General features: G+C 42.3%; 1 protein-coding gene across 1 annotated transcript in view; it reads right to left on the bottom strand.

The window, feature by feature from the left end:
* The window catches only part of SACM1L (SAC1 like phosphatidylinositide phosphatase), a 60,542-nt gene that overhangs the window by 5,234 nt on the left and 31,898 nt on the right, over positions 1-23,410 (bottom strand). Inside the window, exons 8-19 of the mRNA XM_081816451.1 lie at positions 19,803-19,904; positions 17,434-17,519; positions 16,566-16,652; positions 15,797-15,865; positions 10,497-10,576; positions 6,906-7,004; positions 4,248-4,386; positions 2,214-2,283; positions 2,023-2,095; positions 1,210-1,303; positions 1,025-1,117; positions 94-151 (exon numbers count right to left, since the gene is read on the bottom strand). Of these exons, the coding sequence (XP_081672577.1) occupies positions 94-151; positions 1,025-1,117; positions 1,210-1,303; positions 2,023-2,095; positions 2,214-2,283; positions 4,248-4,386; positions 6,906-7,004; positions 10,497-10,576; positions 15,797-15,865; positions 16,566-16,652; positions 17,434-17,519; positions 19,803-19,904 (1,050 nt within the window). The remainder of the gene's footprint in view (positions 1-93; positions 152-1,024; positions 1,118-1,209; positions 1,304-2,022; positions 2,096-2,213; positions 2,284-4,247; positions 4,387-6,905; positions 7,005-10,496; positions 10,577-15,796; positions 15,866-16,565; positions 16,653-17,433; positions 17,520-19,802; positions 19,905-23,410) is intronic.

The following is a 23,410-nucleotide window of genomic DNA, read 5'->3' as shown; positions in this document are numbered from 1 at the left end:
GTGTTGAGCAGACTCACAATCTCAAGATGCTGTATAAGGAAGTGCCAGATTCTCAGAGATCAATGTGAGTCTGTGAGAGAAGGGCAGACTTACCGGCCATCAGCAAACAGATAATGCACATCGAGAAGGCAACAACCATGATAATAGGCAACTGAAAAGAAAAATGGAGAGACGAGCCATCACTTAAGAACGCTACTCAATGGTTCTGAAGTCGGTTGCACTTGAAAAAGAATAAAACCCTTCTGCAATCTAATATACAAAATATCTTTCCCCAGCAAAACACCATTATTTGGGGGGTTCAACCACAGCTGCCCCAGTTTTCAGACTGGTTAGGTCACAACATCTGAGGAAGCACGGCTCTGGTCCAAACACGGGCATGCTGAGGGGGCTGCCCGAGTGAGAGGCCGGGACGCCAGCCAGCAACATTCGGGAACACTCTGCCCACTGGATGAGACCCCAGAAAGGATCCTACAAAGTCTGGTGAGAAGAGGAGGCAAAAAGGAGAGAAGTGTCAAAAACACACTCTGCCTTCCATGTTACAGGCTGGGCCCCAGCAACCCCTGATTGTGACAGGAGTCGAGTCTTCCAGAAACGAGAAACCTTCCACACTCCCTTTTGCTCATGTGTTCTCACATAAACCGACAGTGAAGTGTCACAGAAAACAAACGCCCCACGGTTATTTTACTCCTTTCCCTCATCTTCTCCTCAGGGAAACAAAGTATTTACAGTCCATTTAGAACAATGTGTAAAGTTTTAAATCAAGGGGAGTCGGCACCATCTATACCTCCAGATATAATGCTTTTAAAGACTTGAAAAACAGGGGCGCCGGCGTGGTGCACTCGGTTAAGTGTCCAGCTCTTGATTTCGGCTCAGGTCATGATCTCAGGGTCGTGCTCAGCAGGGAGTCTGCTTGAGATTCTCTCTCCCTCTGCCCCTGCCCACTGCCACTTGCACACTCTCTAAAATCAATCAATCAATCTTAAAAAAAAAAAAAAAAGGCTTGAAAAACATAAAGGTTTCTTACAGCCAGGAATTTCAAATCCCGTGGAACACTTAAAGGACTATGAGATTCTAATTCATCCACTGAGTAGTTTCCAAGAAACAAGTCTATGGAATCCTAGAACAGAGGAAGGAAATTAGTAACTCCCCAACGCGAAGTAATGATACCACCACGCGAGGACCAAACATGAGCACCAAATACAAACCTACCTGCCTAAAGCCATCAGAAAAGTTGTTCTTGTAATACCGTATCAGGGAGTTCCAGCCATCCATTAGCAGTCCCAGCTGAGTTCTCTTCCCAGTTCTGGTTAAAAGAGTTGAATTCCGAGTTACAGATCTGTATATTAAATTCTCCCACAGTTTTGTGGCCAATAAGTATGTGGTATGGAGACAAGTGAGTTACAAAGATTTTAAAGATCACCCCTGAAAGCATAAAGGAGACACCTCACAAAGGAATCCTCTAGCGGGTCCAAGAAATATGCATTCTTTTTCTAAAATATTACCTAAGTGGGCACAAAGAGAAAAACACTCAGGGCCAGCAGCAAAGGTAAGAAATGTGAAGAGAAACACCCAGACCAGGTTAAGCAGCCAGAACACGGCAGAGGCTAGGAATCTTAGTTTGCTCCCAGGGAGTCCCTGTGGCAGAAAAAGACCCACATCTGTACAAATCCCCACGTCTTGACCTCTCACTAACCAGTGCGGTCCTGGAAAGCTGCACGGGCATCACCTGGCTGCTACCCCGAGGTTCAGGGTCTCAGCCCCGCCCCAGCCCGCAGTGACCGGGGTGCACCGCGAGGTCTGGGAGGGGCTGAGGGGCCAAGGCTGCCCCCCACGCGGCACAACCACCCAGGGAGGCTAGGAACCCTCCAGCGCCCGGGCCTCCCCTCCCAGCAAGCCTGACTCGACTGCTGTGACCCGAGGCGCCGGGGGCTGGGGTTCTGCTATGGCCCAAAAGCTCCTGGGGCATCCTGACGGGACGTGAGACCCGAATATCTGCAGTGCTACTTGAAAAGCATGGCTTGCCTGGTAAAGTCCGTCTTCAAGGCACCAGTGCCCGCGTACTGTTTGGCACAAGCATTTGCGTTGTCAGCCCAGGCTGTGAACACAAGGAAAAGTCAACGGACAGCGACTTAAGTGACAACCAGAGTTCCTAAATCCAAAATAGTTTATTTCACCATTTGAGTGACTCTGCCTCTATTGAGGAAATTACCCACCATTTTTGTAAGTCTTCTCAAATTCATTTTGTTCTTCAAGCTTCTGTCCCACATGCAAAACTCCTAGTCTCTGGAATAAGAAGCACACCATATTCGAGTGTATACCTATTGCAGCACACGCGATTCAGGACCAAAAGCAGACAGTCCCACCTGGTATCACACGGTTCCTGGCTGCAGGCGGGAGATGTGGTCCTTGCCTGCGGCGGGGGCAGCTCACCATGGCCTCCCCCTCTAAGGACTCCTCCCCCCGCGCCCCAGCCCCGCGGGAACAGAGGGGCAGAAGGGAGAGCAGCGGTGGGACCCAGCCATTACCTCCTCCTTCCCGGCTGCCCCCCAACCTCCCACTGCCTCCACCCTTTAGCCTCCCCACCACTCGCGTCCCCGGGCTTCCCTCAGCCCCAGCCCTACCCCTCCTGCGGTCTAATGCTACACACCTACCTCCCCTCAAACTGCACATACACCGCGCCCTTTGCACATCATCTCAGAGGACTCCTGGACATGCTGAATCCCCCTATGGACTCCCCTTTGGGGGTCACTGGGCAAAGATTAGGAGCCCCTGCTTGGACCTCATCTCGGACCTCAACCACCTCAGAGCCCCCACTGTCACTGAGCACTGCAGGTGACAGCTCACTATCTCTACCCCAGAACAGCACTCCCACCTCAGACAGTGCAGGGGCCGCCCTCAGTGACCCTTAACTGGAGGGGGGGGCACAACTGGAGGCCCCACCAGCTGACACCGACACCCCAAGACTCTCTGAAGGTTGGTTAGATTTTATACTACTACATTCAGCACACGAAAGAGTTAAGTAGAGATTCCAGAACCTAGTTAAATATTAAGGCTTTAGTTTATTGGGCTTGGAAACAACCATTATTACTACTGTTTTGTTTTTTTGCTACTATTGTTTCTATTAAAAAATATACCTTGAAGTCAATCCATCAGATTGAGGAGGACATGGTACAATACAAACTAGAGCTGATGCTCAAACAGGGAAACCGCTCCTTTGGCCTGTGTTACTTAGGATTCAAGGGCAATTTGTTTTAAAGGAGGTGTTTTACTTCCATAATTCCTTCCTGGTATCATAAAATTGTCATAAACAAAGCTGAATCGTCATAAACAAAGGTTACCATTTAAGCAAGAAACCATTTGGCATGCATTTTGTTTGCCCCTCATGATAAATGCCAATGTGATCTGGAAATCTGGGCTTTACGTTTTTAATTCCAAGTATAAACACAAGAAAGTATTTATAGTTATTTTTCTCAATAGCCCAATCGTAGTGGTAGAGCAAAGCTGTGTCAGAAACTTCTTACCTGAAGGTTAGTATCGCTTGCCAGTAATAAGAGAGATGCAAATGAAAACAACCTTGAGGTTCTACTCTTTACTAATGGGAAAAAAAGTTTTAAATAAAAACATCTCATGCTGGCAAGAATTCAACGACATGGATTCACTTATCATGCTCGCTGGTATTAGTGGAAACTGTTATGACCCTCTTGGAAAGCGTATTCTCTTTAACTCAGTAAATTCCACTTCTAGCAATTAAGCCAAAGGGAAGAATTCAAGTTAGTAACAACATCTGCAGATTTGGTCTCTACAGTGCAATTTATAAGCCAACAATGTAGCAACTTAGTAAGTGCAACTCTTAAAACAACTATGGCTCCGAATAATGCTAGAGGAAAAGACAAAATTAAAAACTATGTAAAGGGGTATCTGGCTGGCTCAGTCAGTGGAACACGCAACTCCTGATCTCAGGGTTGTTGAGTTCAAGTCCCGTGATGGGTGTAGAGATTACTTAAAAATAAAATCTTAAAAAAAAAAAAGAACCCAAACTGCATACGCATACGCTGACCATAGGTATGGAGATGTGCACATCCACGGATGGAAAGACAAAAACACAAAAGCTGGGTTAGGGTGGGGAGCAACGTGAATGTTTTCTGTTATTTGCTTTTGTAATGCTTTTTGTTAAGGTTTTTAAGGATGCAGCTTCTTTCATTTTGGCCTCTATTGCTGATTTCGTAAAAGAGACAAAGCATGTGCACCTGGAGCTGGGCCTGCAGCGAGCGGCGGGCCAGCAGGCTCTGGATCACATTGGTTCTGTCTAGACAGTCCATGCAGTTGCTGCGGAACACACCCTCCTGGCTCGTCACCACCATGCCGGCCATGTCCACTAGAAAATAACTAAAACATATTTGTATAAACACCCTCATACCGCAGTCAGGCCAACGCACTGACCACCTCTTGTGTCACACACACCCCGTCGGTAACATTAGGGAAACTGGCGCATTCAAAGGTCTGATGGGAAGTGTGTGGCCCAGGGGAATGGGATGATCAGAGAGCCAAAGAGAAGTCTGAAGAGCTGAGGCCAGAAGCAGGCCCCACTCTGACCCAGCTGTTCATCATGGTCCCGTATATCAAGATTTCTCGAAGCATGGGCCCTACACCGTCCGTATCAGAACTCCCTGAGCTGTGTGCTAAAAATGGATACACCTGGTCTTGAGATAAACTCAAGTCAGAGTCTCTGAAGCAAGGGCTGGAAATTGTGCATTAAGAACTTTTTAAAAACCTTTCTTAAAATGGGGAATATATGCAAATACTACGAAGTTTATAAGGTTCAACAGGGTGTTGTTTGAAAAATCAGGTTTCCTTTCTCCCCTTTACCACCCAGGTGTCTGCACTGGAGCCAACCATGGTCACCAGTTCCTGTGTTTCGTTAATTTTTAACAATTTCCTCAGCTAATTCTATGAACTCAAAAACTGGACAACGCGCAGTGTGGCAGGGAAGAGCACGGGCCCCAGCAGCAAACAACTGGTTTGTGAGCCTTAGCTCCCCCAGGTAACGTACTAGCTGCGTAACTTCAAGTACTCACCCTCATCTCCACAAACCTAAGTTTTTCACCAGTCATGCACAATGCACAAATTGCTTAGCAGAGCGCATGGGACAGAGCACATGGTGAATGCCAGGGAATAGTAAATTTATTGCAATCGCTCCCCAAAATCAAAATGGGCAGGGAAACACAACAGATTTACTACGGGCCAAATAAAAATCATGACCTTAAAAGTTAAGGGCCTAGAAGAATGCGTTGAGGCTAAATATCTACCTGAGATTCATGCAGAGCTGGTGAGGTCCGTCTGGAGCTGGTGTGTGCACGTACACGTGCATGAGTGCATGCAGGCTTTGGCACCCCATGAGGACTCAAAACATAAATACTAGGTATTTTACAAATGCTGTTTCTTCAACTATACACGGAGTCTACGAGGCAGGAATATTATCTCCTTTACAAATGGAGAAACCAAGGTTTGAAGGTAACTAACTTGCCCCTGGGTCACATGGCTAATAAGAAGCAAACAGATTTCAGGGCGCCTGGGTGGCTCAGTCAGTTAAGCGTCCAACCCTTGACCTGCGCTCAGGTCATGATCTCAGGGTCATGAGACTGAGCCTCGAGTCAGGCTCCATGCTCAGCGGGGAGTCTGCTTGTCCCTCTCCCTCTGCCCCTCCCTCTGCTTGTGCTCACGTGTGCTCTCTAATAAAAATCTTTTTTAAAAAAGCAGCAGATTTCAAAATGAGGTGTGTCATACCCCAAAGCCCAGATTCTTTCCATTTCCCCCAAAACCTGTGGGGAACATGTCCAGAGAGGTCATGTGCGGCTCTGCTGTCCCCATGGAACACAGCAGGTGGGGAGGGAGAGAGATTCTGGGGTCAATCCTCCTTTCTCAAACTCTTGTGTGGCAGCAATTAATGGGCAAACCCAAGGAGCCCCCTCCTCTGACAGTGTCCCAGGTCCAGCCGGCGTCACTCTAGCCCAATAATGACGTATGTCAATCCCCCTTCACTAGCTGCTCCTGACAAAACCTCGTAGAAAAAGAGCAGGTTTAACTAACTGTAGCTGACTACTTAACATGTATAAAATAGATTTCTAAATACTGAGAAATGCCTAGAGGAAAAGTTCTACTATGTTACTGTGTAACTAACATGAAAAAGTGCCCGAGGGTTGCCAGGGTCAGAACTACACACAGGCAGAACATGACTTCTTCTGGCTTTAAAATAAGTAAAGACGGACATGTGCAGGTGACTGCAAACCCGTGAGCCAACACGGTAAGTAACACAGTAAACACGCACGGAAAGTACCATAAAGTTATTCAGACCCTTTGAACCATTAATCCTACTCTCAAGAATTTATTTTAGGAAATAATTTAACAGAAGTTAAGAATACATATACCCAGAGCGATTCATTGCAGCTCAGTCTTTTGTGGTAGGAAGAGAAAAGAAAATAAGACAGATGGCTAATACGAAAAAGAACATTTAACTGAACCTATATTATGACACAGTGGAGTATAGAAAAGCCATTAAACACCTTCGTTACAGAGACAAAATATCAGAGATCCGTGATAGAATGTTCAGTGAAAACAACGGAATATAAAATACTAGTACACTAACCTCAATTATGTAAAGCTTTGTAAACGAGTGGCACCTGATTCATAAAAATGTGAGAATACCTGGCTTTGGGTTGCTTTTAAAATATTTTTAAATCATTAAGTCTCATCTTTACAATGAAAAAACTAAAAGTCATAGTATAAACAAATGCTGTCAACCCGGTGAACTGTATTTGTGTACGTCTGCTAGATAAGGCATAATAACTATGATTCATACACACACGACCCTCTTCCCTTGACCTCCACGGGGGAATGATATAGCTTACCTTAGTTCATCTTGTATTTCTGCTACCTGATCCAGCAGAATACTTAGTCGGTCCCATCTCATATTTTTACATTCTTTATGGAAGTCAAAGGCAATATATCTACCAAAAGAAAAGATATGCAGAAACTGACCAAAGATTAGTCATTTTCCTTCTACCGCTATGTTCATAAGCAGATTTTCCTATTTGAGCGTACAGATTTCTTCTTCACTGCGGGTTTACACACACACACACACACACACACACACACACACACTCTCTCTCTCTCTCTTCTATCTTCACATGTTCTTCTAGAGGCCCTGAGATAGGAGTAGAGAAGAAGCCCAGCAGAAAGCAGAAGTGAGCTCAGGTACAGCAATCGGGTCTATAATATAAAGTAGCCTTATCCAAATGAATAGCCAGGGTGTATTCTTTGCCCCCATATACAAAGAATAAGGTCCCTTTGTATTATTTTTTCAACTGAATAAAATGTTTAAAATGGTCGAGCTCAAATCAGTGCAAGGAGGATTCGACGAGTGTCAGATCTGTACTGGGGTTTGTCAGAAGCACAGAGGCCGCATGGCCCCCACTCTGGTCACTTACTGTCCATCACCTTCCTTAACAAATCAAAACACCCACTGTCCTTATCACTATCTGTACATCTCACATAGATGTGGCAGAGGAACCTTCCCTGCCGGTCTGCAATAGGTTGTTTTTAGTTATCTGGTATTTAATAGGCCACTTCTGAAGGTTAGAACACATCTGACAGTGAAGGTGTCCTACCATGAGCTGGACAATGTTGCCAACTGAGAGGGGGAAAAGAAAATCATGAACCAGGTCCTGAAAGTCAAGGGAGTCAGGAACCAGGTCAAGTCATAAATAGGAGGACTGGAAGGACATCAAGCTCTGGTCGACTACACAGTGAAATTCAGATGAGGCGTCTGCCCACGCGTCACTCCCTTGGCTCCAAGAGACCGAAGGAGCATCAGTAGAGTGCAGGCTTCTGAGCAGGTCCAGAGGGGCTCCTGCCACCTTAATGGTTATCTCACTGATGAGGTGAGAATGGTCTCCTTAGAAATCAGTACAAAAACAGAGGTTAGCTAACCATGAGGCTAGACTTGGTGAAGACTGGGAGTGGGGGAAGCACTTCCAGAGGCCGCTCCCACAAGACTGACAGAGTGACAGTCACTTCGGGGTACTCCCACAGAAGCAACAGCCCTACACTGGCTTGAAGACCGTAAGCAGCTGGCCAGCACCTAAATGCATTTGGATTCTTAGCACGCATCCTTCTAAAATCACATTGGTATCTTCTAAGAATGAACTGCACTGTTATATTTTGACAATGCATGACTGTAAATATACTATTTTGCTTCTGACCCCAATAGTCAAGCAGTTCTGCTTCTTTCCAAGTTCTAGGAAGAAACCCTCAGAGACACATCACCTTGCATGGCTCATTTTCTCATCCAGTTCCCAAAAGAAAAACTTCCCACTACTAACGAGTCCCACCATTCCTCAGAAGCACAACCACACGACCTCTCTCCTTCAGGTCATTCACCAATCCATCAACTTCATTCATTTAATGTACTCAAAGCAATAATCACTGAACAACTAAAAAGTGAATCAGTCCAGTAAACCGGTATCTGAAACATGACATTAAGTCTACCATTTAATTTCACTTTTAACTAACAGACTGATTTTTCCCCCTGCCAGAATATGGATTTACTCAATTAAAAAATATTCAAATATACTTTTTTAATATGCTCCTCTGTCTGGTGGTCTTCAGAGCTCATGGAAGGAAAATGACAACAGCTCTGGGTGTTCGCTCTTTAGGTGAGGGCCATGGGTGCCCTCCAAGCTCCTGGAACACCAAGGGCATAACTCTAGACTCTGACGCTGCAAGTTCTCGAAGTGAGCTGCTGCTACAAACTCAAGACAACTCTCAAGCCAAGTGTATCTGTGGAAACCCCCTGGGGCAGACAGAAGGCCTTAACAAGGGGTGGACACAGCAGACAAACTTCTCTCAGAGTACGCATGCTAGACTCCAAACCCAGAGGTTCTAATTTTTCAGGTCTAAGGTATATTCTAAGTTCCTCTGAGTCCTCCAAAGAATGTTTAAGAAAGTTCCACTGGGAGAAGGCAGAAGTGTGCATGGAGTGGGGGGGGTCTGATGAATTTGCTAGAGCATTTGAGTTGGAGGAAAGACACTTGAATTCTTCCCCAAATGCTCATTGTATCATTCTCTTTTTGTGGATGTTTAAAATCTCTCATTAGGTTAAAAAAATTTCTCCGCAAATAACCCCATACCATTTCTTTGGAAAGTTCCCCCCCACCCCCCACCCCAGTGCCTGTGACCACTTCCTACCACAGTACACCCTCACCTCCTGCCCAGTTTCCTGCTGCAGAAAGCTCCAAAAGGGCTGACTCATCACCTTGCACCTTTCCACAGGGCAACTGTTGGATGTTTTAGGATCCCTCTCTTTTGACAAAGCTGCACAGTTTGGTAGGTAAGGCTGCAGCTCCAGACAAGGCCACCATGCAAGTGTAAATTTCTCCAACTCCTGTGGTGGTCAGGACCACAGAGATCACACCAAATGATCATGAGGAACTGAAATTCATAACCCAGCGGCCACGTGACACAAAGCCTCAGGAGGGGATTTTGATCAGGGACTAAACTTTCACAAAATTCAAACTAAAATCTGACTGTTAAGAAGTTAATCTGCAGTATAATTATGCCAGAGAAAAATTTCAAGCTAACAGAATCATGCTTTGATCTAGTACTGAGGGGAAAAAAAGCTGAGCTGTAATTCAGGTTTCCCCTACTATCCAGAAGTGGAGTGTTCCTATGACCTGAAGTAGCCTAAAGCGAAGCGTGCCCCCTGCTTTCCAAGTCTGCCTCATGCCATAGGCCACTATACTCTTAGGAAAGACCTCCATCTGTGTGGTAATGACCTTCTCATAAAGGTGAAAAATCGTCTTTGGCTTTCTTTCGGTTAGTGACAACAGGTACCAACATGGTCTCTTATAATACAAAGTGGTGTGACACAGACTTTTTGAAAAGTGGGGATCACCGTATGTCTAGTGATATCTACGTACTGGTGTGTACAGTAGTCCCCTTATCCACAGTTTCACCTCCCACAGCTTTGGTTCCCTGGGGTCAACTACGGTCTGAAAGCAGATGGTCCTCCTCCTGACATGGGGTCAGGTTGCCAGTGGCCTGATGCTCTGTCACAGTGCCTTTGTCACTGGGCTGACTTCATCACGTGGGCATCTATCCCTCACATCATCATAAGACATACAACTACAGTACAGCAAGGTATTTTGAGAAAGACCACATTCACATAGCTCTTATTATAGCACATTGTTTTAATTATTCTATTATTGCTGTTCTTATGCTATTATCAGTTTATCTGCTACTGTGCCTACATTATATATTAAACTTTATCATAGGTATGTGTATCTAAGGAAAATTACAGTATACCTAGGCTTCAGTACCATGTGTGGTTTCAGGCATCTACTGGGGCTCTGGGAACGGATGCCCATGGGTGAGGGGGGATGGCTGGATATGTAAGTGCACATCTCATCTGAAAAGACCTGCGCAGATTTCTAGGGAGGTACCTGATCATTCCACTGCCCAAGGAAGACACCATTGTTGCAAATGCCTGTTCGAGTGGCTTCTCTGAGCCCTTCTGATTCACCTGTAAAAAAGTAAAAACACCACAGCTTTCTTTTAAGTTCCTTTAAAAGGAAAGAGCGACATCAGCAAAATGGTGGGCCAGGAAGCTCCAAGCTCTTGTTCTCGCACAGAAACACTGAAAACAACGGAAGCTGTCTGAGCCAACTTTGTAGGAGCTCTGGAAAACAATCAAAGTTTTAAAGCAATGAAGCAAATCCCCGAACAAAAAAAAAAAGGTATCTTCAAAACTGTAGGACAGTTCTGTGACATTTTTACTTGCCCTTACATTTTTACTTGCCAACTCCATCCCTGGGGCAGTGACGGTCTCAGTCTTAAGCAGCAACCAGGTTCTCAGTTCATCTCTTCAAAACGATGAGAGAACCCCAGACCTTATCTGCAAGTTACTGCGTACGTTTTGTTCTGACCTGAAGGATGGGTCTGTCTGTCTCTGTCTCACATAACTCTGAACACAAGCAGGGGAAGAGGAGGACACAGCTCATACAAGCTACAAAGGGCTACAAACCAACAGCCGCGTAGAGCAAAGGATTTCGGAAAACATAAAATAGACCATCTACAGGCCGCAGAAGAAGCTGGGGTGATACTCTGGGAAATTAGGACATTCAGAAGCAGCTGTGTATAGGGAGGATTTTAGAAAGCCACATGCATACCCAGGCAAGAGGCATGTCTGAAAGTTCCTGAGAAGACCTAGAGCCCTCACCTCAGGCTGACCCCTACGCTTGAGCAAACCTGGCTAACCAGAGAAAAACTGCTCCAGCACAGAACCAGTCTGCAGAGACTGACAGATGGGGCTGTTCTCTCTTTTTCGGTTTTTGCCTTTGTCTGTTTCAGTTCCTGGCATTCAAAGAAATCTCTGTCAAAACATTAGCTGAACATGAGCCCAAAGAATAGAGGCTTCAGTACGTATAAACAAGGGAGTCTTTTCAAAAATGGTTGGGAAACATCTGAAAACAAATGGGATTACCACAGCCATCAACAACCGAAACAAAAACACAAATAAAAACGCTGCAAAATCCCGGGAAAGGAGAATCTGACTTCCAGAGTTACCATATTATAACCACCCAGCGCCTGATTTTCAACAACAAAAATACCAAGGCATACCAAAAAATAGGAAAACAAGGCTTATTCAGTGGAAAAGGATAAACAGACAGAAACCATCCCTGCAGAAGACTTAATCAGAAAAAGGGTTTTAAACGAGTGTCTTAAATATGCTCAGAGCTAAAGGAAAACAGGGTATGAAAGGAAACCAGGAAAACGGTACATGAACAAAATAAGATTACCAGCAAACAAACAAAAATCATTCAAAGGAACTAAACAGTAGGTGTGGAGTTGAAAAGTACAAAACAAATTAAACATTCACTAGAGTTCAAGAGCACATTTGCGCAGGAAGAAAATCGAATCGGCACACTTGAAAATGAGACAAATGAACTAACCAAGTCTGAAGAGCAGAAAGAAAAATGAATAAGGAAAAGTGAGCAGAGCCCTGGAGCCATCTGGGACATCACCAGGGGACAACACACCCATTCTGGGAGTCCCAGAAGGAAAAGAGAGAAAGGACTAGAGATCTTTACTGAAGAAAAAGAAAATGGCCCCAAACTTTCCGAATTTGATGAAAGACATAAATCTTCAAATCCAAGAAGATCACCCAATTCCAAGGATGATAAGAGAAACCCACACCAAGCACATTCTAATCAAACTACTGAAAGACAAAGAAAGGATCTTGAAAGCAACAAGAGGGAAGAGACACATCACATACAAAGTATTCTCAATAGGATTACAGGCCAGTTTCACTTCAGAAAACTTGGGAGGCTAGAAGGCAGTGGACGGATATATTTAAAGTATTGAAAGAAAAGAACTCTAAACCAAAAATTCTGTATCTGGTGAACTGTCCTTCAAAAATGAGCAAAATTAAGACTTTCTTAGATAAATGAAAGCTGAGAGAGCTCATTATCACTGGGCCTGCCCTACAAGAAAAGCTAACAGGGATCCTTCAGGTTGAAATGAAGGAACGCGATAAAGCAGCCTGAAGCCACATGAAGGTATTTAGATTTCCTCTAAAGGTAATATAAAAGGCAGCATTAGTGTAATCTTGATCTATACCTCCATTTTTTTTTTAATATTCTACAGGACTCAGAAGTCAAATGCATTTAAGAAATTATAAATCTATGTTACTGGGAACAAAATGTATAAAGATGTAATTTGTGACATTAATAACATAAAGAGGAGGGACAAAGCTTTATAGGAGTCAAGTTTTTATATGCAAACTGAAGTTAGGTTGGTATCAATTCAAATTAAATATTACAACTTTAAAACATTGTATGTAATCCTCATGGTAACCAAAAAGAAAATATCTGTAGAATATAAACAAAAGAAAACGAGAAGGTAATCAAAATATGTAACTACAAAAAAATTCAACACAAAAGAAGACAGTGATAGAGGAAGACAAAGGATAAAAAATTGTAAGATGTACAGAAAACAAATAGCAAAATGGCAGAAATAAGTCTCTACAGGTAAGTAATTACTTTAAATATAAATGAATTAACTCTCCAATTAAAAGGCATAGATTGGCAGAATGAATTTTAAAAATGATCCAACCACATGCTACAGAAAACATTCACTTTAGATCTAAAGACACAAGTAAGCTAGAAGTGAACGGATGGAAAGATACTCCATGCAAATAGTTAGTAATCAAAAAAAGGCAGGGGTAGCTCTATCAACACCAGACAAAATAGACTTTAAGTCAAAAACTGTTGTTAAGGACAAAGAAGAACATTATATAGTGATAAAAGAGTCAATTCACCAAGAAGGTAAAACAATTAAGATATATATGCACCAAACATCAGAGCCCAAAAATGTATGAAGCAACACTGAACGACCTGAAGGGAGAAATAAACATTTCTATAATAGTTGGAGATGTCAACAGCTCCCTTTCAGTAATGGAGAGAAATAGGTAGATCAATAAGAAAACAGAGAATCTAAACACCACAAACAAATCAGACCCAACAGACATAAACAAAACACTCCACCCAACAACAGCAGAATATACATTTTTCTCAAGTGTGCATGGAACAGTCTCCAAGACAGAGTAATTGTTAGGCCACAATACAAGTCTTAATAATTTTTAAAATAACTGCCATACAAAGTATCTTTTCTAATCACAGTGGAATGAAGTTAACCCTCAATAATAAGGAAAAACTAGAGATTTCATAAATATGAGGAAATTAAACAGCACACTCTTTTTCTTCTGAAGATTTTATTTATTTATTTGAGAGAGAGAGAAAGCACAAGCAGGGTGAGGGGATGAGGGAGAGAGAGAAGCAGGCTCCCTGTTGAGCAAGGAGCCCAATGTGGGGCTCCATCCCAGGACCCCGGGATCATGACCTAAGCTGAAGACAGACACTTAACTGACTGAGCCACCCAGGCAGCCCTAAACAGCACACTCTTAAACAATCATTGTGTTAAGGAAGAAATCACAAGAGAAATTAGAAAACAGACAAATGAAAACAAAAATACAATATACCAAAACTTATAAAATAAAGCCAAAGCAGCACTAAGGGAAATTTACAGCTATAAACATATACACTGAAAAATAAGACCAGGGCACCTGGGTGCTCAGTCAGTTGAACAGCCAACTAGTGATTTCGGCTTAGATCATGATCTCATGGGGTTGTGAGACAGAGCCCCGCGTCGGGCTCTGTACGCAGAGCGGAGTCTGCTTGAGATTCTCTCTCTCCTCTCCCTCTGCCCCTTCCCCCACTTGCACATGGTCACATAAGTGCGTGCGCACTCTCTCTCAAATAAATTATTTAAAAAAAAAAAAAAAGACCTTAAATCAAGGACCTCACTTTACACTTCAAATGAGAAAAAGAAAAGCAAACGAAACTCAAAGCTAGCAAAGGGAAGGAAATAAAGATCAGAGATAAAGAGAATAAAGTATAGAAAAACAGAGAAAATTTAATGAAACCAAAACTTGGTTCTTTGAAAGATTAACAAAATTGACAAACTTAGCTATAACGACCAAGAAAAAAAAAGAGAAGACTCGACTTAAATCAGGAATGACAGATGAGATATTACTACTGATTCTGAAGAAACAAAAAGGATTATAAGAGAATTCAATGAACATTTTACAGTCAATCAACCAGACAAATGGACACATTTCTAGAAACAATCCACCCAAACATGAATCATGAAAAAACAGAAAATCTGAATAGACCTATAACTAGCAGTTATCAAAACAACACAAAGAATGGGAGAAAATATTTGCAAAGCACATCTAATAAGGAATTAGTTCCAGAATATAAAAAGAACTACTATAACTCAACAACAAAAACAACCACCACCTAATTTAAAATGAGCAAAATACTTGAGTAGACCCTTCTCTAAAGATATACAGATGTCCAATAAGCACATGAAAAGATGTTCAACATTACTAGTCACTAGAAAAATGCAAATCAAAACTACAATGACACACCACTCCACGCCCATAAAGATGGCTATAATCAAAAAACATAACAAAACGAATCCTGAAAATAACAAGTGCTGGCAAGGATGTGGAGAAAGCAGAACCCAGGTGCACCTCGGTGGGAATGTAAAAGGTAGCCACTGTGAACAACAGTAGTGGTTCCTTAAAAAGTTAAACCTAGAATCACCATATGATCCAGCAATTCCACTTCTAGGTATAGCCCTAAAAGAACTGAAAGCAGGGACTCAAATGGATACCTGCACATCAATGTTCAGAGCGGCATTATTCACAACTGAAATGTAGAAACAACCCATGTCCATCGACAGATAAATGGATAAACAAAATATGGAACATACAAAGGAATGTTATCCAGTCTTCAAAATGAATGAAATTTTGATACATGCTGTAACGTGGACAGTCCTTAGAAACATTAAGCTTGGTGAAATAAGCAAGACCCAAAGGAATCAGTATTATATGATCCCCTTATGTGGTAAATCTAGAATAGGAAAATTTATATAGATAGAAAGTAGAATGGTTACCAGGGATTGAGGGAAGGATAATAGGAAGTTAAATGGACACTGAGTTTCTGTTTGGCATGATGAAAAGTTCTGGAAATGGTCTAATGGTAACACTTGCATGACACTGTAAAATACTTTAATGCCACTGAACTGCACACTTCAAAATAGTTAAAATGGTAAATGTTATATTTTTTTTTACATGTTTTTTGTTTTGTTCCCCCCAAGAAACATGTAAGAAACATACCAGATTGATTATTACTTGTTTTCCATAAATAATTACTTGTGAATCAAAATGCCTTTGGAAACCATCCATCTAGAAAGAGAAAATAATTACACACTTTACCAAATTACACTATATTTATAAAACTTTTTAAAGTATCTCCTGGGGCGCCTGGGTGGCTCAGTCGTTAAACGTCTGTCTTCGGCTCAGGTCATGATCCCAGGGTCCTGGGATCGAGCCCCGCATCCAGCTCCCTGCTCTGCGGGAAGCCTGCTTCTCCCCTCCCACTCCCCCTGCTTGTGTTCCCTCTCTTGCTGTATCTCTCTCTCTATTAAAATAAAAAAAATAAAGTATCTCCTTAAATGTCCTGGTTGTATATTCAAGAGAATGACACTAGGATTGGGACCAGGTCTTCAAGATATTCTAAATACCATTTAGTAAGCAGCAATTATAAGCCATTCTGTTCTGAGCTACAATACCATACTTTAAATCTGAGCACGACCTCAAACAGAATACACTAAAGACTCTAAAACAGCATGAAGCTGCAAATCTTACAAGATCTCTAAAATCTGAATTTGCCATGCTGTCCAATCATCTGCTAGTTTTCCGCATTTCCAATGTGCCATCTCTACAGCCTTTGGGTCAGAGGTTCACTAGGTGCCAGATCCAAGGAGAATGGCTGCAGAGATGCTGGATTCGAACTTGTGAGGAATAACTACATGTTCCACATGCAAACTATAATGCTATGAAGCTCCTATTTTTAGCCAACAGGAAAAACACAGAAGATACTCACATGATTGGCTACTTTGTTGATTAGTGGCTGTGGTTTGTACTTGAGGTTTGGTCTTTGAGACCAGAAAACTGGTATTGATCCTCGAGTCTAAAAGAAAAGACAGAAATATGAAAAGAAACATACACATTAACCTGTTTTTCTCATCAAAGGAAAAAACATAAATACAACCTACCAACTACAAAAGGAGTCTGTGTATGCCTACTCCTAAAGTTCCGATTCTGTGGGAATACATTTGGAAAGGACTTTTCCTCCTGATTTTATATACATGTATACTACTTGGGTAGTAAACAGTCCTGTTTCCCCTAAATTTCTAAAATAAACCAATTTATTTATAAGCAATTAATAAGTTATGTCTGTTATATAATCCGCTATGATGATGAAATTAGAAAACTGCTTTATTCATTCTCCAACGAGTGTATTTCTGAACTTACAAATATGTGGAGCCACCACTGCTCTGGGGCAGCAAGTGACCCAGAACTCCATAAGGAGGCAACAAGAGCCAGACTGCTCCCCAAAGAAGTGCAAGGCGGGTAAAGCCTTCACAAGCTGGCTTCTGTCCCATCATCCCTGCCTTGAAGAAGTCAAGGGGGTGAAGCAGAGAGGTGGCTCCACGTCCCTAAACCTTGGACCTCCTCCCCTCCTCTCTCCGTAGGGATTTAATTAATTCAGGGGCAGGAAATGTGGGCAGGTGAGTGCCAAGTTAATCGAGTAGCTTTGTTCTGAGGGAACTTTACCCACATTGTAGACAACGAATGGTATTACTTTAAAAAGCAGGGGAGCGGAGGGAAATTTCAACACCAGGGCAGAAAAGTATGGTGGAAGCAGAGGAGGCGAGCTGGCTGGCCGCCTCACAGACACATCCACTTGCCTGTACGAATGAGGCCCTGCTCCCGTTATAGTGCACAATTTGTTCTGTTTCTACAAAGTTGGCGGCATGGCCTTCAGAATCAATTCCTAAATCGAAAAAAAAGCCAAAGTTAACCAGATTTGTTACATGAGAAACACATCAGAGACTCACTAATTCGGTTTAACATGGAAAGAATTAACTCAGTTCAAATTAGTGGAAAAGTCCTTGTAAAAATAAATTTCAAACGCATGGTACACCATCCGAAAGCTAAGAGAAGCTCCCTCATTACAACAGGCTTAAGGCGGAGTATTAAGGACCGATTAATAAACAGATGAAGTTGGTTGCTGTTTAATATATCAATTGTTTATAATACACAATTCCTCTAAAACAGTGTTTCTCAAACTTGAAAAATATTTTCAAGAAAAAGTCATTCTCAAGGACCCCTGAGAGTATGCCCATAGATCCCAGTTTGAAAAATACTATTTTGAAAGTTAAAACTATTAAACACAATATTAAATGGAATGTGGGTCATTATGTTAACAATATTTTGTTGTGGGCGCCTGGGTGGCTCAGATGGTTAAGCGTCTGCCTTCGGCTCAGGTCATGGTCCCGGAGTCCTGGGATCGAGTCCCGCATCGGGCTCCCCGCTCTGCGGGAAGTCTGCTTCTCCCTCTGCCTCTCTCTCTCTCTCTCACTTTCATGAATAAATAAATAAAATCTTTAAAAAAAAAAACCAAAAAACAATATTTTGTTGTAACAGGGCAAATGGTCTGCCAGATGCTTATAATGATTTCAATTATCAAAATAAAAGCACAAAAATTGTATGATCCTAGAATTCTTGTAACTCCATGAACATACCCACAAAGCCTAGTTTGAAAAGCACTGCTCTAAAGTGTTTAGTCTTAATATTGGTTAGTCCTTTAGATTATTTGAAGCAATCCTCTACAATCCTGTTCACATAATCTACTTTTATACGAAAAACTTGCAGAGGCAACTTTCAAGCTAGTCCCTGACTCAAATTACTAAATTATCATAAAGAAATCAACAGATTTTTTTAACCACCTCAAATATTTCTTAACATCCTTTCTATCTGATCTATTTCTCAAATATAACATTTTGAGGTGAGGTAGGTGGTTTTGTTAACAGTGACGGGGACAAAATTACTGAGTCAAATCGGCAACGAAATGCTTTCTCAAAACCTTCTAAAATTACTTGTCAGAAGCATCTTATACTTGGGTTCTTTCCATTAATTCTCATTAAGGAATATTTTTAGAAGCTAGAGTAAGATTGGTGTGCATGGGGGTGGGGATGCAGGGAGGGAGGGAAGGAGAGAAAGGGTGCGGGGGCTAGGTGGGGAGGCAGACCTTTATGAAATGATTTCCAAGATATATGAAATTTGAAAAACAGAAAAAAACCAAGGTGCAAGAAAATGTGCTCAGTATACAACCAATGTCCACAAAAGGGGGAGGAGAACACACAACTGTAAAAGCATTAAAAAATGATCTGGAAGGATAAATAAGAAGCTAACAACTGAGTAAGATGCAGCAGATGGGCCCAAAGCCCAGAAATATTTTTATTGCACATCTCTTTATATTTCTTGATACCTGAACTATGTGAATGCATTACCTATTCAAAAATTTAACTAAGAATATGTCTCCATCCAAGAAAATCTAGTTATGAATGAGTCGCGAATTCCAATTCTGATTCTGTGATCTTGGCCAGGTCACTTACTAAAATGTTCTTCTGCTGTATCACCTGTAATAAGGGAATAACCTTTACAACTTTGTGGTCCAAAACTTCTACAATTTATCTAATGGCCCAGAGAATTTTATTCTTACAAAAAAAGAAAGAAAAAAAGAAAACAGGAAGAGTTAGAAAAACTCCTTTTCATAATGCCAGTAATTTTTAATGCAGATTTTAAAAAGCTTGGTTTAAGTAAATTAACATGTTGCTAGTACAAATCCTACGGAATAAATACTCAAAATGTAAATCTTTAAAGTTGAAGGCATAAAGTCAAATGTCTAGCTTTATGCATGCAAAGAAACCGAGAGCAGTAAAAGAAAATACTTTCTGATACGAGTTTCTGATATGAAACTACACTGAGTTCAACTGGCTTTCAGACATCCAGCAAACAACATGAATAATTCCTCTTAAAGCAGTAAGAAGCAACCTATAGGGTCTCATTAATATCTGCCATGTAACTACAGTAGCTGGAGTAAAGCACAGAAAACCTACCGAATTATTATAATGAAGCAGGAGATAAATATTTAGTGAGGCTATCAAATGATAATGAGAATACAAAAGGTTACATTCATGTCACCGTATGACAAGACATTAATTAGTGATAGATAAAACCCAGTATTGAATCACGCTGACAAAATTAATCTCACCTCTTACATAATAGCGCACACCGGCTCTGAAACAACTCCTCCTTGAGATGAGAATCCAGTCAAAGTATTTTCCATTAATAGAACACGAGTGCATAGTAATAACTTAGCTATGTTAAGAAAAATATAACATTTATAGAAATCATAGGTATTATTTCCAGATTACATTTGAACCCATTTACCCTAGCAAGCAAGAATGACTCCGTCTTTAAGAGAAAAATGAACCGGGGTGCCTGGGTGGCTCAGTCGTTAGGCATCTGCCTTCAGCTCAGGTCATGATCCCAGGGTCCTGGGATCGAGCCCCGCATCGGGCTCCCTGCTCAGCGGGAAGCCTGCTTCTCCCTCTCCCACTCTCTCTGCTTGTGTTCCTGCTCTCGCTGCGTCTCTCTCTGTCAAATAAATAAATAAAATCTTTAAAAAAAAAAAAAAAGAGAAAAATGAACCAAGAATGTACAATCTTTTTGGGTTCTTCATGAATGTTCACAAGCCTTTAATACTGTAATATTCGACTGTGAAGTTTGGTCAAGTCAGTAATCCTATAATGACATACAGACAGTATGTTTGAGTGGTTCATTATATTGTTTCTATTTTAAAAATATGATTTCCTTTCCCTGCTATCCTCAACCACTTTCTAAAAGTAAAACATTACCTGCATCACCAAAAAACTGTGCTTAGAATGAAAAACATAAATGTAAAGTAGTTTTGCCTTCAAATAAGAAATGGAAAAGGGGGGATGCTAGACTACTGCAATTAAAAAAAACACAAAAATATATGTATAATTACAAATATAAATCAGCGATAACAGTTCATATGCATATGAAGATTACAGATCAAACTGTGATTTAAGGATTATCCAGAAACAAATTCTGACTCTACTTTGTCCTTGAAACAGGAAAAGTAAAACTGAATATGAAAAAAAAAAAGTATCTCCCCCAAAAGCTTTTCTTAATCTAAACCTATCTCCCTAACAACTAGTAAAGGTATGCGCTATCCACCTGCTCACTCCCGCTCAGCAATGCAGAGGGCTCGATCCCTGCGAACCCTCAGGGCTCGGGTCTCTCCACCTCATAGCCAGAATGAAGGACTTGCGGAAGCCTCTGCAGATGGCAAATCTCTTACATTAAAACAATGTTATTAGGAACTATAACAAATAGAAAAGAATACACAATGTATCTAAATATTTACAAAAAGAGCCATGTCTGGGGAGCTATTGCTTAATGGATTGAGAATTTCCAATAGGGGAGAAAGAAATGGCTTGATGCTCTTCATACATTAGCAAGGTAATGCCACTTTCTAAACTGTACACTCAGAATTGGTTAAAATGGCCAATTTCGGTTAAATATTGTCTGATCGTAACAAAAATCACTGAACCCGCTCACACATCCACCCCCACGCGCACCCCCGGCACCTCTGGAGCACCGAGAGCGGGCGCCCCTCCCCATCTTGCTCCCCTGCTGCCCTCCACACACGGACTGCTATCCACTCAGTTTACCACTATCCACTCAGTTCACCACTCCCTTGCTGGTCTTTCTAGTTTTGCCACTGAGCAAATTCCTAAAAGGAGTTACACTGTATATGTCTTTTGGCTTGCCCTCTTTGTTCGGCAGTACATGCCTGGGGCTCCCTTGTTGCTGGGGCTGGATTCTATCCCACCGCGCGGATTCACGGGCTACACCAGTCTATCCAGCCGACTGTCCAGGTTGTTTCCAGTTTTTGCTAGCAGAAAAGTGCCGCAAACAAACATTTTGGGGAGGTGGCTCTAAGGAGCTAGGACTGCTAGGTCACGGAGTATATTCATCATCTGATTTTACTAGGAAATGCCAAATTCTCCTAAGAATTACTTTGACTTTTCATCTTTACCGCTTGATATTGTAACAGAAAGGTTTCTTTCACTGTCTCGATGGCCTTATCTTTCTTCCTTCCTCAATTTGTTTGGGTTTGCCCTATGCTTATCTTTTATATGTAACATTTTTTTCTTAACACAACCTGAATCATCCATTATAGAGCATTAACAGCACGATAAATTAAGTATCTATGAACCTCCCATTCAACTTCAGAATAGTACCAAAACCCTGACTCTAATTACTGTTACTTCTCCATCCCGTCTTCTTGCCCAGAAGCAGCAACTATTCTCAGGAGACCATACTCCTGCCTTTTTAATTTCACCACAGGCAACCACGACTTAAAAACACGTGGCCTGGGCGCCTGGGTGGCTCAGATGGTTAAGCGTCTGGGATCGAGTCCCGCATCGGGCTCCCTGCTGGGCGGGGAGCCTGCTTCTCCCTCTGCCTCTCTCTCTCTGACTCTCATGAATAAAAACAAAAACAAAAACAAAACACATGGCTTGCTTATGTTTGAGTTCTAATAAAAACAGCACCACATTCTTGACAAGCTTCAGCCCTTGTTTATTTCCACCAGTACGTTCCACGCTTGGACGGCACGAACCAGTAGACCACTCCTCCTCGGTGCTGTGAGAGCCCCGACTCTTCTCTGATGGAACTGATGGCGTTGGTTCCATCCAACTGTGGTGCTGTGAACACTCTTGCAAACACCCCCTGGTATAAACATATTGGGTATGCACAGGGGAAGTTCTGGTAAATTCAAAAGAGAATGCCAAATCACTTTCAAAATGATGGTACTGAGGGACACTAGCAATATGAATTTCTAATGATTCATCCTTCTCTTTGACCTGGGATCATGAGACTTAACGATGACTCATCCTGAACTCCCAATTCACTTTTCTTTAAAACCCACAGCACTAGAGAAGAACCCAAGGCCGTATTTGTTCATTCATTCACCCATTACCTATTTTGGGCGAGGGCACAAAGATGACTAAGATATGAGCCTGCCCTTAGAGAACTAAGTGGAGCACAGAATATGAGTGACTGCTTTATGAATCATTTCCTCGGATTACAAGAGAAATACATACACACTTTAAAGAATCCAGAAAGCATGGAAGGAACAAGAAAATAACAATCATACAGCAGCCAATCACCATGATATCACTTTTACCATGTGAACAGATGTACTTCCGGTCTTTATCAGTGAGTTACGCCCAGGGCCACGCGCTCGCATTTGGATGCCCATACCACACCTTCTCAGCCTCCAACACTCCTCCCACATCCCACTCACCCAACTGACATAGTTTCCTGGTCCTCTGTGGAAATAAAAGCCATCCCCGTGTGCTCCTGCCACAGCTCTCTATCAACTGGCGTCCACATCCACGTGTCTGCTTCCCTTCCTGGCAGAGGAGGACCTGGGCACTAGACTCCACCTGTCGCACACTCGAGGACATCACTCCAGCACTTGACTGTGCTCTCCCCTTCTGCAAACTCTTCTCATCAGTTCCCCCATCTGGGGAGGAGAGTCGGGGGAGCAGGTACATAACTTCCCTGTCGAATGTTCACATTTAACCACCCAGCACCTTATCAGCTGATTACCCCCTGTGCTTGCAGACAGTCTCTTCATTTGTTTGTGGGACACCACCCTCCCTTGGGTGGCTCCCCTCTTCCTCACTGCCCTTTGCTGGGTCACCATTTCTCCTGTCCTTGCGGTTCATTCACACTGGTTCCCCCACTCTGTCCTCAATGAGGCCTACAGTCTGTGGCTTC

The sequence above is a fragment of the Leptonychotes weddellii genome, chromosome 1 (genome assembly GCF_054177405.1).
Source record: "Leptonychotes weddellii isolate Sample4059 chromosome 1, ASM5417740v2, whole genome shotgun sequence".
Lineage (NCBI taxonomy): Eukaryota > Metazoa > Chordata > Mammalia > Carnivora > Phocidae > Leptonychotes > Leptonychotes weddellii.
This window is presented reverse-complemented; position numbering and strand designations above follow the sequence as displayed.